This window comes from Teleopsis dalmanni, chromosome 2, assembly GCF_002237135.1.
Source record: "Teleopsis dalmanni isolate 2A chromosome 2, ASM223713v2, whole genome shotgun sequence".
NCBI classification, from domain to species: Eukaryota; Metazoa; Arthropoda; class Insecta; order Diptera; family Diopsidae; genus Teleopsis; species Teleopsis dalmanni.
In genome coordinates, this window is record NC_051847.1 from 234,259,806 (window position 1) to 234,276,715 (window position 16,910).

The following is a 16,910-nucleotide window of genomic DNA, read 5'->3' on the forward strand; positions in this document are numbered from 1 at the left end:
ACGTATTGATCTTCTTCCGCGCAATTAGCTGGATCATCATATTCCGGTGCTGGTGTATAAATTGATGATTGACCACCCTGACTGTTTTTGCGTGCATAACGATTGGCTCGTGGCATTGATTGTGAACCTGAACGAGAGTGCATGTGTCCGGGATGTCCTGGTGGTCCCATAGTGCCAGCATGTCCGGGTCCTGGTGCATGTCCATTTTGATGTGGGAATGTTTGGAAGTTCATTGCTTTAGTAGGGTCCATTTCTTCACGGAATCCAAGTAAGTGGAAAGTAGCATAAGGACAAATTTCATCTTCCATGCCTTTTGAGTTTTTATTACGTAAATAATTTTGTTTTGTTTTTTGGTTAAAGAAAAAAGAAAGTATATATTAGTACATGTGTAGAATAAGATGGATATTAGTGTGTAATTTATGAAAGTGTTAATGGAGTGTTGTTATGTTGTTGTTTCTGTTAATACATTTCAAAAAAAAAAAAAAAATAAAACATGCAAAGGTTAAAAACATGTTATATTATTAAACTATTAGTTTACTTACTTAGAGTTAATGTTAATATTATATTAACTTCCATGCCTTTTGCCATGAGATTACTTATAAATCTAAGTGTTTTAATACTAAATAAAACTATAATGGTTTTATAAAAAAATTAAAATTTTGATTTTATTTACAAAAACAAATATCTATAACGCGATATCTATTAACGCGATTGAAGATTGAGAACAGTTCTTATTTTTGAACTACGTCTGATATCTCAGTTGGTAAAGAAATTTTAGAAGGAACGTTTTAGATTCTATAATTTAGAATATTACAATTAATAATAAATAAAAATTAGGATGTATAGAAAGCAGAAGAATTTTCTTTCCACAGACTTCGAGATGTACAGTGTCGAGATGTACAAACTCCCGAAAGATGATATGTGGTAGTAGTAGTTTTTTTTAGTTAGATATTCATATGCATATATTCAGATATTCTCTTACATTCTAGTGAGGTGGTCTTTGTTTTTAGTGTGGATTTATAAACAAGAATTCAGTTTTTGAGCCACTAAGCCAAGTTCGATTTTTTGAGAAAATATGTAGAATAGATAATAGTTTTATACTATCATGAAAAACCAAGGAGAATTATAGATGCCAATATCTATTTGTAATTCAATAGTCTTGTTTTAATCGAGAATGTTATTGAAAAAGAATAAACAAAAACGCGTCTTTATTTCTGTTGTTATATGCAATATTAATTCCTAAAGTTGCTTTAGGAATGTTAGGATCAAACAGATTAGGTTATACATAATGCGGTCTTCTACATCCACTCAGGCCTAAAAGACCAATATGTTACCACAGAAAACTCGATAAAGTCAAAAGCATCGTGACGCAGTAATTAAGCTTAAGATGCTCTTAAAGGCAACGCTTTGTAGCTGACTAAAATCCTCTAGAAATCGAGTAACTAATTTATAATTATGTTAACATTTGATTTTTTCAATATATGGTTTTGTTGTTGTGAATTTAAACTGAAATGCACAATACTCGTAGATGTGTTATATCAATTCATTAGTCAAATTGTTAGCCAGGTTATCACGATGATCTTATGGATCCACTCAGGCCTAGTTGGGCTTAGTTATTTTAAAAAAATCGTTAGTCAATGTTAGTAAAAATTATTGTCTGTGCATTTACGAAAATGAATAATGAAAAACTTATTTCAAATTAAATCTAAAAAATTATAATTAAATTCGTATCCTACCTGGATGCCGGTAATGGCATTCAGCAGTGCCATGACCATGACCATAAACATTGCCATGTAATGGCACCGGTGGTGGTTTCAATTCTTCGTATAAATTTGGTCGACGAGGATCCCAAGTGGAATGATTTGAACGCAAACCACGGCCTACTTGTGGCGACAATACACAACCATTGACCAATTTTTTCATATTCACAATATTTTACACATTTTATATGAAGTAGGTGGTATAGGTGTCGGGTGTCGGGTGTCAGGTGTCAGATGTGTTGTGTTCGAGTATTAAAATTACACAAATTTTGCGAAACAATAATACAACGTCAATATAAATTAAAAACATAAAATTAAGCATAAAATGTAGGTTGTTAAGCATTTTGCGGGTTGAAACGGGAAAAAATAAAAAATTAATTACATTTATTATTTGTTTTTAATATTATATACATTAAATATACTATATAATTATTAACAGTGCAACAATTTGTTCATAATTAATTATTATTTATTTATATTTAATTATAGTTTTCATTAATTTATTATTAAGTATGATATTATGGATTATATTAAAAGTATATTCGAAAAAATAAACCACAATAAAATAAATTCAGTTCTATACTATTTTATGGCTGCAAATCGAATTTAATCGAAATTTTCAACTTTTCAGTATAATTGAACCAATTCACAAACCGAACCATAAATCCAAAGTTTGGATTTTTGAATTTTAAGAATCAGTTCTAAATAAAAACTTTAGACTTCAAACCAGTGGCTTTGCAAATTCTAAGGAACGGTTCTGAATCGGAGTCTCCGACTTATTGTATAATTGAAAAGAACCATTTGCTTAGCATATTTATAGGAAACCATTTCAGAATTATATGTGGTTCACAGTCATTTTTGTAGTGTTTTGTAAAGAAAATGGTATATTGAGTTGATTGAAAAATCAGCATTAAAAGAAGCAGTTTAACTTAAGGCCTTTGATCGCCCATCTGTTAGTACGGATTACCTCAGCGAAAGATTCATATGTTGTCAGCGGTCTAAAACGTTAGAGAGATCGTGTCACTGATGGAGTGATCAAACTGATGTAGACCGTAACGCGAGAGGAAATGTGTGCAATTAGGGAGAAGCTTTGTGTCCAAACGAAATTCAGGAATAAGTTGCCGGTACTAGTTAAGTAATCACTAGTTCGAAGTCAGATGCTTTTAAATACAATTTTATAGCTCAAATCTATTTGAGTTCTGATTTTAAGATTTAAATTAAATTCAAACACTTCTTATTCTTCTTATTTGGACATAACAATCCGTTACAGAATTTCGATCTGTCGCAGCATGTGTCCACAGGCACTTTTGCTGTGTGCGCACTTTCTCCAGTCAACTTGATCACTCCACCGTAGATACGGTCTACCTCTACGTCTTCTTCCGTCAAGTACTGCTTCAAACAGCTTTTTCGCTCAATCTCACAACATGACTAAGCCAGCGAAGCCGCTGGATGTTAATACGCTGAATTATATCAATGTCGTGATAAAGCTCGTACAGCTCATGGTTCATTCGTATGCGGTAGTCGTCGCCAACTCGTAGAGGATCAAAGATCTTACGAAGAACTTTTCTCCTACACACTATTATTATTTATTATTTGAAAATTCATATCTTAATTGTTGCACTGTTAAAATTATTAACTAAATTTACTACAACATTTAAAAATAAAAAGTACATCATGCAGTGCATGGACTTTAACCAAAATTACTAAGTAATACAATACTAAGAATTTGGATTATACCATTTTTATAATTATTGGATAAATGGTATATTAAAATTTTGAGATAAATTTAAATAAATTTGAGTGTAAGTCAAGTCCTTGACGGTTTGTGATATATATATAAAGTGAATCTTATTACAATACTTGCTACTTTGCGTCACAATAATAAGAAGTAAATAATATTATTTTAAAGGAAAGCACTTTGCAACACAATGTTTTTGTGGCTAGCATTTGTCCTTCGTCCTTGTACGTGGTTCATGGAACTCGTACAAAGGACAAATTGGCAAAATGAAAAAAGCAAAAATATTCTTGTATTATTAAATGTTGTATTGGTAAATTTAGATGCTTACTTATTACTGTACCTCGCTTAATCCGGTCGCAGGTGTTGTAGTTGGAGCCAGGAACTGGTGGCAGTTTGCGGTTTGGTGGTGCAATATAGCCCAACTCGTCTCGTAGATCAGGTCGACGTTTGTCCAGGGTGGCGCCGGGTCCCATTGTCTGATTGTAAACTACATCGTCTAGAATTAATATATGATATCGCAAAACACAATATAAGATACTGAAGATGCTTTTTACCGTACTTTGAAAATTTTTTTCTTCTTTTATTTTGTTTTTTTTTTTTTTAAATTGAAAATTTCTGTTTCTTACTTTACTTCTGTTTTAATTCGATTGCGGCTCATTATCCTTTGATTTAGTTTAAAAAAAAATTTATATAAATAATGCGGTGCAATACACAATTTCTATATTTGTGGTAAATTTTTTTAGTGCTGTCAATTTGTATTTTTAAAATGAACTTTTCCAAAATTTCACAATTTGAATGCGTCACTCAGAAAATTTTGCTCTTGTATTCATAAAAAAAGTGGTTGTGCAAATAGAATCCAAAATTCGTGTTAAATATTTATAAGGAAAATGCACAAAATAATTGAAATTTAGTTAATTAGTTAATTAGTTAATATATAAATTACGTTAAAGAAAACAATTTAAATATTTAAATATTCAAATATTTACCAAATATACCAACGTACGACTTTACTTAAGGGAAAGTTACTTAAATGATGAATGAATAATGATTTTAATTTAATTCATTTAAATTTTTTTGGTTCATTAATTTTTAATCAACTTCTTTTTCCAATTTCTTCAATACTTTTTGGCGATCTTGAAAAGCATCTTAGTTTATTTTATTTGGTTTGAAATAAAAACTTAGAAAGTAGGTGCTTAAACTGAAACTATAATTCTTGAAATAAAAAAACTAAGTACAACAGCTGAAAGGGGCTGTTGCCGGGATATGGAATCGGGGGCTTTGTTGTTCAATATTATTTTAAACAAATTATTTATTAAAATCAAACTAAATATTTAGCAATAGACATGTAGTATGTTATTTTTGAGAATGAGTAAATATATAATTTATTTACATAGAATATCGATTAGTTATATCGAAAGCAAACACTTTAAAGGGGACGGGATCTAAGAAAAGTATTGATTTTTTGCTAAATTCAATTTAAAGTTACAATATATACAATTAATCAAATCTAATATCTTTCATACTTATACGGCACATATTTCTAGAGCATACTGAAGCATCTGACACATTGTTTTTTTTTTTTTTTCAGAGAACACCTGAAGATAAAAGATGATTGTGATTTGAAATCCTAAATCCTTTTAACCTGAATAAAATAAAAATAAAATAGTCAACGTCACATGTGCTTAAGTAATAAAGTCAGACAATAAAAATGTTACGAAATATATCAGTTGCCCTACTATATTGAATTTATGTGAATTTTGAAGCAGAGCGTTTCACTTCACTCACGCATACAGTCAATAACACCACAATAAAATAAAAAAATATTAAAAAGTGCTAATTAGCAGCAATAAAAATGTAAATTATTTTACTACAAAAAAAAATTGTAGTAGAGAATGTCCGTTGAGACATTATCAGTGTTAAAAACACGATATAAAATGTAAAAATATAGTATTATGGGAATATCGTAAATATTTCCATGATTGATTAAAAAAAACTTTTATGATAATATGCAGTTTCCAACTTCAATGCAATCATTATTTGATTCTGACGTGACGGTCTCCTTAATAAAGTTGTATAGTTTAGTTCTTTTAAATGAAGTATATCAATGAACTAGTTCGAAAGAGATTTAAAGAGATTACTTTTAATATTAATTTTCGGATTATGTGTGATTTTAATAAATGTATTTAAAAAGAAGATACTGGTGGTAATAAATAAATAAATATTATTTGGTGACAATAGTATGTAGATGTTATAGTGGCTCAGGTAATATTGTGCTTTAAAACAAGTCTAATTTTTTGATTCTTTAAATTAAGTAAATTTCAAACACAGTATAGATAATTTTAACAGTATTATAACTTAATAAGTAGAAGTAACTCTGACCTATTTCAGATTGTACCTAGTTTCTTGCTCATAGAAATATATGCTAAGTGTAATTAGTATGAATATTTAATTTTTTATAAATAATATTTTCAAATTGTTTGATGAGATGGAAAATTATGACAACTAGAAAAACAAAAACGGCAAACACACATTCCATAAAATATTTATGTTACATATATGTAATATAATAATAGATAATATAAAAAGCTACATATATTTTAATTTATGTATAAAACACATGACTATAGTTAAGACAATATTTACAACATAATCTATTGATATATTTTCAAGAATATATAGATAGAGCAAAAAAGCTAAATATTTGAATAATAATTCTGTTGTAAGAAACTGTTCTAAGCATGGGCGTAGCCAGGAAATGAGGCAGGATGGACAAGAAACAATTTTTACAATTAAAAATTATATTAATAAATTATTTATATTAATGTTTTTAGACTAGACATAGGTTATAGGTAACGAGCGAAAGACCCTATATAATTGTCCGATGGATTATAAGTGCACAAATATAGGGTCATCGCTCTATATGCTCACTTAGCTATGTTCATGTTTATTATTATTCTTCACATAATGTTTAAATAATTTATTATTATATATCTGATATCTTTAAAAGTTTTTTGATATAGATTTTTATAGTCCTTTCATAATATTTTTTGAATTTCAACCAAAAAACTAAGTAAAAAGGATCATTTTTGAACGCTAGTATATATTAAGCATTAGACTAGTGTATAGTGTATATATCATAAATTGGGTATAGCATAGAAGTTCGTACATTAGACTTTATTATCAAAATATGGGAGGCTACTACATATATGTGTTATGATACTTGTATAGGTATATAGTGTAGAAAATGTATATAAGTTCAATGTTTTGAGTTACGGATACTTAATCGTATGTAGTGCGGCAAAATTGGTAGAACTTTTTATAAATCTGTCATATTATGTACATTAAGATGCTTTGAGTAGTGCTAAGTATCGCGTGTTTCTATTGATTGTGTGTGTTTATATTGGTTTATTGTTGGTACATATTTCGTATGTTGGAATAGATGTTTATGTATTTTAAATTATTAGTTTTAAATATCATTAATGTTAGAATATATATTAACCATGCTACATATATATTTATTTATATACATTATATTTAACAACTATTTATATTTAAATTTAAAAACAATCAAAATATTTTTTACCGAGTTTGAGTGACCATTTGCAAATTTACTTAAAAATTATAATTTATAATAATATAAAAGTGAACAGCGGTAATACCATTTTTAAGATTTCACATATAGGCAGCTAACACAGCAAAATTAGTAGAAATACCGTGAAATCTTGAGATTAAAGATGCCAAAAATCAAAGATTCAAAATAAAATTTTGTATTTTATTAAAGGTCCAAATAGGCTTTAAACTCCTCGATTTAAACGGTAAGACAATGAGTCAACTGTCTGAGAGAGATCAGTGAAAACACTGTAATAACCTACACATTATGTATAGAAACACTAACTAATCACATTTTTTCGTAATTAAAGTGTAATTAAGATCTTTAAAATAAATAATTTATTTTTAGTCTATTATTTTTAATACACGCTGTATGGTTACTTTCTATAACAAGGTTGTCGTCAATTTGAAAACTATTTGATATTAAGGAAGTCTCAATGGCTAATTATACTGTACAGGTGCGTTCACATATCAATTGATCAATATCCATACTATTGAGTACTGTGCTTGTACTTAATAGAGACCATATGTTATAATATCAAGCAGCTGGGCAAAGTCTATATTTCTACAAGTATTTCGCTAGTATGCAATGCCATGTTGCTTGAACGGTTGTATTGTATAAAAAAATTTTGGTACTAAAGTGTCGAAAGTAAATGAGAAATCATACTTTAACTAGCCGCTTCTGTAGCTTCAATACTATATACTATATGGCTAATACTGTAAGCGTGAAACATAAATCTTGTGCAAGTTGCTTGAAAAGTGATTGGGCTCTATGAAACTTTTGATTTCGTGTTCCTGTTAGATCTAGAGAAATATTTTATTTGATATTACTATATCGAATTATTTCGTGTAGGTAAAACCACTGTTCACTTATATATCATTTGTTAACCATTCTTTTCGAATATAAAAACAGAAATAAAATTTTGAAATAAAGTATTCGATGTATGAAACATCAATAATAAAGCTGAAATGTTTTCATTTAAAAATTCTATAAATAATTAATGATAACTAAATATTCATAAAGGAACATAACTAAAAAGCGCACAGAAAACCTACAATATACATCCTTTTGTCCACCGCGTAAATCATCCGCACGACGTCTGGAGAGCGCTACACATACAACAAGTATACCCACCGCAACAACAATTACAGTAGCGATCAATGGCACCATAAAATTCAAATCTAACCATTCTGGCATCCATGCTGGCAAACGTATGCGTGTGTGTATATTTCCAGAACTTTGACCGTCATCCAATGGCGCTATTGTGCCTGTTTTTAGTAATATTAACGCGACACGCAACGCATCATTTTCGAATTAAGTTTCGATTATGATTCGAAGTTAGGTAATTGATAACGAATGTCAAAATAATTTGGTGTTATACAAACCGTTTTCACAATTTCATTCAATTACAAGCATATTTACGTGTATTTATTGTAAACAAAAATTTGCATGCATAATTTGTAATTTCGAACAAAGGAATTTTCGAAATTTTTATGTTTTTGTTTTTTGTAATTCATAGCCACAAACATTAAAACCGTTTAATGATGCATAACGTTATTTTTGAACATAATACAGGATCATTTCGAAATCATAATGGATAGTAAGTAATTTAAGCGGGTAATCGAATAGTAAGAGAGAGAGCGAGAAAAAAAGAGAAAAAGAAAAGAATATGTTAATAAAACTGTTTTATACCTTTGTGATGATTGCCTTTGCTACGTAGAATACAAATAACAATTATTGCTATGATTATAACAAGTAGAGCAGCTACCACCGGCACAACTAAATTTAAGTTCGAAAGTATGATGCGGATGGTATCCTCAGCAGTTAATTCGGGTAAGTCACGCGAAGGTGCAATTGTGCCTGTAACAACCAAATGTAGCGTACATGTTTGCTTTATGCTCTTCTTTTCAAATTTTTTTTTTAATTTTAAAATAGATATTTCATAGGTTTATTTCGCTTTATAAATTCTTTCTTTTTATTTAAATTTTTAACTGAAATTTCGAACATTACCTTTGTACCTCATATTTCGAAAATACGTATACACAAATTTACAAAAGAACGATAATAGTAACATAAACTAAGTCGAAAATTGAAAATTAATTCGAACAAACATTTTTAACAGTATAAAATAATTTATAATAGAGTTAAAAATTTTTTTAAAGAACCGTGATATTAACAATAATAACAGGCAAACTAGTGTAGATTATTAGAAAAATAACTATTTTATATATATGGTAGAACATATAAAACTTTTATAATAAGATTATTCACTAAAATTATTTAAGTTAGTTTTGATCAATAATATTTTTAATAATTATTTATATTATTTATGATATAAAAATGTAATGATCTATGTAATCTTATAAGCGAAGTTTTTAAATTTAAAATAATACCTTAAGTATTACACTATTCATAAAGTATATAATAATGGAGATGAATTCGAACAAATATTCGAAAGCCATGAAAAAGTGTTTTGATATAAAATGTGTTGATGTATGTAGAAAACATATGTGATGAAATTGTCTGAATGTTATTTTCAAAATGATGGTATAAGTAATGTGATAATGATTCAAATTAATGGAAAACATAAGAAGTTCATATAAAAATGTGTTATAAAATATTAAATACAAATATTGCAGACGTCCTTAGGTTCAGAAAAAAGAAAGAAAGAAAATTTCAGAAAAATTCAAAGAAATTTAAAGTCGAACTGTGAACTCAATAAGAATCGGATTTAATTTGATATTTAAATACATCTAAGGTCTTTTTATACTTCCAAGGCAAATAACATAAGAAAAAAATGAATCTTATAAAGACAATAAATAAGAAGGAAAGAAGATAATATAATTACAACAATAACAACAGACAATAACTACTACCCATGCAACAACAGCTACAATAGCTGTTGGCGCACTTTTTTAGATGGTCGCGTGTTGAAGAAACTCGAGTATGTTTGAATTCGAACATTTGAATCGAAATCTTTAAATGTTCGAAATTATTCGACTTACGCCTTGTTTTCACTATGTCATTTTAAATGGCAATTATAATTAACTGGTGCTTCAAATGCGTTTTCATTAACTGAGAGGAATGCGAATATAGCGAGGTGTTACTCCGGCATCGAATCGAATCGAAATCTTTAAATGTTCGAAATTATTTGACTTAGGCCTTGTTTTCACTATGTCATTTTAAATGACAATTATAATTGACTGGTGTTTCAAATGCGTTTTCATTAACTGAGAAGAATGCGAATATAGCGAGGTGTTACTTCGCCATCGAATCGAAATCTTTAAATGTTCGAAATTACTTGACTTATGCCTTGTTTTCACTATGTCATTTTAAATGACAAATGCGTTTTCATTAACTGAGAAGAATGCGAATATGACATCATATGACTACCCGATTTCATTATACTGACAACATCAATATTTCATATTATTTTCAAACATTTTCATGAGGTTCGCTGTGTATGAGTATTTTGCATACCTGAACATAAGAAAATACCGCAAGTTTTGTTCAGCTCGATTAATATTTGAAACCCTCAGTGATGCTTACTATAAGCACCGACTATAAGCAAAAATTTTTTAAGTGAGGTCACTTAAGACATCTTCAACTTTTTTTATTTCTACTATAAGTGGAAAAAAAATTTAAATCAGTAAAATTAAAATACTTAATAATATCATCGTTCATAATAAGTAAAGAAGAAAAAGATTTGGAAATTTATTCACCTCAGACACATTTGATCCAATTTATATATACAAGAGGTATATTTACAATATATTAAAGATTCATACATTAGTTGTTCAAAATTTGTGAATGATAGATTATTAAAAGCTATATATACTTTATGAGATAAAAAGCATTAAAACTTCTAGAAACTTTTAAAAACTTCGCATAAGCATATATGTATGTAATTTTGAATTAATATTATAAAATATTATATGTACTAAAATATTTTTAATTATCGTACTTAAATGCAATTTGTTTTTTTATTGGTTTAAATAAATTTCATCGTTTTCAGCTAATATCAAAAAGAAACTAAATTAACTCATATGCCAAAATTTTATTTTAATTTTAGATTTCTATATGTAATTAGTTTTAAAGCAAAGTAACTGCGTTAACAAGATAAATATATATAGATATGTTTGAGTTAATTAACTATCAAAATTAATTTTATGCGAGTATGTAATTTTTAGTAACATTCCTTAGCATTATCATTATTTTTTTAATTAGTCTTTATATATTAAAAACGCATAAAAACAAAAATCAGTTTTGATGTTCTGAAATGACGAGCGAACGAACTTTTTAATTATAACAAAAACTAAATTTAATAATTTATAAATATATAAAATTTATATATAAACTAATATTAACTAAATTGAAATGAATGAAAATGTAAAATTTAAATTAATTTAAAAAACGAAATAAACTTATTTGTTTTGATCATTTTCAAATTTCATATTCCTCATGAACGAATGATTCTTCGTCTGAATCCTTTGGTTGTTGCAGGTACAAATTTCAATCACTGATTTTTCTCAGTGTTTTTGTATATATTTTTAATTTGATATTTTTAATTTAATTTCATTGCTTAATATTTTTCTTTAAATTTTTTTAAAATTAAATTTTTAACTATTAATTAATTGATTTAAATTCTGGTTTATAAAATGAAAATTGTATGCTTTGGATTTTTTCGGTGAAATGCTAATTAATAATTTGATTTACGAAATATAAAAACTAATAAAAATGCATAAAAATATGATATAACAACTAAAATATAATAAATTTTGTTATTTATTTTAAGTTTAAGTTTTACAAACCAAGTTATTTTATACTAAAAATAATTTCTTATGAATATAATAACGTGTTTACTTTTTTACAATAGTTTTTTTTTTTTAAATTTAATGCAGAAAAGTTGAAACTAAAATTTGTACTTTTCTCTCCGGTCTTTTTTATTTTACTTGCCAAATCTACTTTACAAGTTAAACGAGCTGTATTTTGTGCTAACGACAAATGCATACTAATACTTGTTAATATAGGTCATACAGCCATCATAGTGCCATTCTTCATTCCCCATTCTCCATTCACCATTTTTACTGTTTATAGATTCGAGTCCATCATCGTTTTTTGATACGTTTTTGTGTTTGTTTTGTTATCCTGTGTTATTTTGGTGTGCTTTAATGCTAGTAATCTGATCTCTACTTTATTAATTTAGAGAGTAGTAATTCTGAGACCCATCGATTTTGGAATCCATGTACTAGTAGATGTAGTTAGCGAATGAGTTCACAATGTTATTGATTAATTAAGTTGTTTTGTCCATATCTAATAAAAATAGAATATGCGTTCCAATCTCCGAATCCGGTTTAACTCATTTGAAGTATATATTTTACTTGAGTTTCAGTTTGGATAAATTTTTATATGATTAATTAAATATTACTTAACATATGTATTAGTACCTATATGTTTTCCATTCAAATATATACAATTACTTATTTTTAAATATTACAGACACCAAACAATACATATATTTATAGCATAAGTTTCTTATGTAAAGAAAATTTAAATGTCTAGTTAACAGTAATCAAGAAGAATTTATTTACTTTTCAAAATAATGTTTATACATATTGCTAGTAGGGAATATCCTTGAAGGGCATAAGCCTTGTTCGACACTGTACTTATTGTGCTTGAAAAGGGTTTATACAAATTTGTCGCAGAGTAATTTGTCAATATCAACCAAAAACTTGTTAACTTTAACAAAAATAATTAATGAAGGCAAATCCAGTATTTTGTGCCAAAGTTCGTAAACCTTAGGAACTGATATTTATAGGTCTTAGGAACATAGTATTTAAAAAAAAATTGGTATAGAATAAAAAGTTTCGTTTATAATGTTTACGGAATAATGATACGGAATGTCAAAGAGTCATATATTCAGGAAGGATATTAATTTAAAAAACTTATTATTTAGTAAGTAGTTTATCTAACTATCTAACTACTAGATCTAGTAAAGTACATCTAATTATCTGACAACCAAAACAAAAAGGTTAACTTTTACATAAATGGATCTTTCAACAAAAGACAGAAATGGGAAATATATGTTATGAAAAAAATTATATATAAGTAATTCATACCATACCGAGATAAAAACATATCACTATATTTAAGAGCAAAGTCCGATCAGTTGAAGTGTACGGTATTATAGAAGGCGCCATAAATATAAGAGAGGCTCCCTCATAGAAAGTGGGATGGATTGATGTCAGTAAGAAATAGAGATGAATAAAGGAAAACAGGTTTAGGTTCTTAATGTATTATCAAAATGTAAAAGAAAGGTGTATATAGATTCTGATCAAAAAAGCACGAAAGGCCTATTTTTGAATTGCCGCGCTTATCCAATCGGTAAATTTTTTTTATTTTCACGCTGGCAACACTATTATACACATTCTGTCAAAGTTTAACGCATATCGTACGATTAGTTCCTGTTTGGCGTCTGTACAAAAAGTCGAAAAATTTTCGTGTGGCGATTTTTATAATGGATCAAAAATTAGAACGTGCGTGCATCAAATTTTGTGTTGCAAATGGATTCAAGTGTGCCGAAACTGTTAAAAAAATGTTAAAAAAGGCCTTTGGTGATTTGTGTGTGTCGCAACCACGAGCATACGAATGGTTTAAAAGGTTCAAACACGGTCGTACAAGCTTATACCATGATGAGATCCCTGGCCGCCCAACAACTTCTGTTACTGAAGAAAACATTGAATCGGCGAAGCAGATCGTGTTGGAAAATCGTTGTGAACCGATTAGAGAGATTGCAGTGTTGTTAGACATCTCATATGGATCGGTCGAACACATTTTAACTGATGTTTTGGGTTTGGCTGGTGGCAAAAAAGCTGAATTTCTGTCAAAAAAGCAGCAGATTATGGCCAAAAACTCCACCAATACCATCAACCAAGCACAGTACTCTCCAGATATGGCCCCGTGTGACTTTTTCCTCTTCCCCCAACTCAAATTGTCATTGCGAGGAACGCGTTTTCAGACCATAGACCATTTTTCGACTTCTTTGTATCGACGCTAAACAAAAACTAATCGTACGATATGCGTTAAACTTTGACAGAATGTGTATAATAGTGTTGCCAGCATAAAAAAATTTATCGATTGGATAAGCGCGGGAATCACAGTTCCCGTCAATAAGTTCTTTTTTGATCACAAGGTAAGTGTAAATATGCAGTCATATCTCAATTTTATTTACAAACTATTGACAAAAAACAAATATTTAGAGCTATTCGATTTAAATTCGTATATTCGTACTCACTGAATGATTCGAATAGCAAATCAATTGAATGATATTGACAGTCTTCATTTGCAAACATTTTTATCAATTTATCAATTTGTAATATATTTTTTGATGATCGCGTTTTGATTACGTACCAATTTAAAATCTATAATAATATTTTTAAATAAATAATTTAATTTTAACTTAGTTGTCACAGTCACTATTTTTTACAATAATTAATACACACATTATTTTCTAATTCGAAACTAACTATTTTTAAATACATATTACACATTTTAGCAGCTATAATATATATACGATTTAAATAATAAAATTAAGTTTATGATATTCCTTACAAATATACAAGGGATACATAGTATAAAATTACAAACAATTTGCTGACATATATTTACATTTTAAGGACTGTATACATTTCTTTTTTTAGCTGTCTTTTAAGCATTTCTATATCAATATAAACAAAGGTCTCCACAGATTTTCAGTATTTTATATATTTATATGAATATATATGGGATGTATTATATTAAATTATAATATTATAATATTTATACACAATACATTTTTTATGTATTTTTTTACTTTGATTTAGGATTTAGCATATTTCATATATCTTATATACGAGTATATAGTTAAATAAACTTGGTTCATAAAACTTTACTTTCAGAAATAAATAGTAAATAAAGTTTAAATAAAGAAACTATTTTATACTAATTAATAAATGATAAAATAATAAGTTTAAATACATTTGATTTGTTAATTTAACTACAAAATGCTGCTTTAGCTATTTTACTTTCGTTGTGTGATAAAGGTGATTTTGGTTGTGATTTGGTGGTAATTTCGGGGATTGAGGATAAAAACAAATTGCATTTACGCAAGAAAACTATTAAGTTTTTTTTTTTTTATATTAACAACGATTCATTGCAACTATTTTCTAAAAATGTATAAAATCATAAATTATATTTATAAGATTTTTAGTATTTTAATTACATTAATTGGCCAATTGTAAAAAATTGAACTGAACATTTGAGAAAAAGCGTAAAAAATAATACTTGAAACTTAAACGAAAGTGCACTTGTAATAATAAAAAAACAATAATTAAATTATATTTAATATTTGAAAAGCAAGATACACTATAAAAAATATTCAATCAAACTTTATATACAGAAAAAGCAGGCGTGGCTATTTCTCTTAGAGTTTTTTACTTTCAACGTAAAACAATTTCTTGTTATTTGTATGTAGGCAATGTTGTGAGCTATACAAATTATTTATACTTAATACTTTATCTACATTATGATTATCTTATATACACATATATACATACTTATGTATATTTATTTGTTTAAAAATTTATTTTCTTTGCTATTTTGACAGCCCCTAACATTGCCTACTCTTTACGTAGTTTTTATGTACAAAAGCAATGTGAAATTATAGTTAATATTTTGTATATCACTTTTATATATAGAAAATAATTTATATATAAAACATTATATACAATTTATTAATTGGAAAACAGATCATAAATACCTCCAGTTACAGTTAATGTAGCAAAATCATACTCAGCAACGGTGAAACCAGCTGAGTTATGCGCTGTGATGCGTAGATTATACCAGGTTGCAGGTTCCAAGTCCAAGACAACATAATTGTTATCAGGTTTAACATTATTTGATATTTGATTCCATTCAATTTGGTCACTAAGAAAATATTTAAATTGGAATACCATCAGAATAGAATTAGAATAAATAGAATCTTTAATAATGATGTGCTTTTTAAAGAGATATTCAGCTTTTAGGCATTCATACCGTTTTTTGTTTTCTACCACGAAGTGCGACATTGGGCAGCCACCATCTTTCCATGCTTTAAAGTGCAATGAAACCGAGTTAGAGGAAACTTCAATGAAACGTGATTTTTCTGGTAATTTTGGCTTGTATCCTTTGGTCCGTGTATTTAAAATATCAGAAGCTTCACCAGCACCAATACTGCAAAGAAATCAAAACATTATATATCGATAATAGGTTTATGCGTATTCAAAAACTTACTTATTGAAACCAGTTGCATACACCTGATAACGTGACCCACACAGTAGACTATCAATAGAGAACTTTTGTGCATCAACAGAAACCTCCGCAGTTTCCCATTCTCCGAATTCTATTAGGCATATTAAACATTAATGCAGAAAATATAAAACAATTTTAACATTAGAATCATACCTGGTTTATAGTGCAGAGTATATCCATGAAGTGGAGCAGTATCACCTTCATGTGGTTTCAATTTAACAGTCAACGAATCAGTTGTTGTGGCTGAGAGACTAACTTGAGGTGATTGTGGTGGCGCTAAAACAATTAACTTATGTGTTATGGAGTCCTTAGCGATCGAGTTTTCAGCATGGCAACTGTAATCACCAGCATCTTGACGATTAACAGATTTTATCAACAGCGAACCATCATTTAAAATGCGCATACGATCGTTGCCACTGAATTCGATGCCCTTAATTTTCCATGTGATGTCAGGTTGTGGTGAACCTACAGCCAA

The 16,910-nt window shown here is 28.2% G+C and overlaps 1 protein-coding gene across 1 annotated transcript in view; it reads right to left on the reverse strand.

Annotated features, from left to right (window-relative positions):
• The window catches only part of LOC119676994, a 36,271-nt gene that overhangs the window by 1,036 nt on the left and 18,325 nt on the right, over window positions 1-16,910 (reverse strand). Inside the window, exons 6-13 of the mRNA XM_038088260.1 lie at window positions 16,589-16,900; window positions 16,418-16,526; window positions 16,181-16,357; window positions 15,906-16,072; window positions 8,164-8,376; window positions 3,839-3,994; window positions 1,737-1,880; window positions 3-310 (exon numbers count right to left, since the gene is read on the reverse strand). Of these exons, the coding sequence (XP_037944188.1) occupies window positions 3-310; window positions 1,737-1,880; window positions 3,839-3,994; window positions 8,164-8,376; window positions 15,906-16,072; window positions 16,181-16,357; window positions 16,418-16,526; window positions 16,589-16,900 (1,586 nt within the window). The remainder of the gene's footprint in view (window positions 1-2; window positions 311-1,736; window positions 1,881-3,838; window positions 3,995-8,163; window positions 8,377-15,905; window positions 16,073-16,180; window positions 16,358-16,417; window positions 16,527-16,588; window positions 16,901-16,910) is intronic.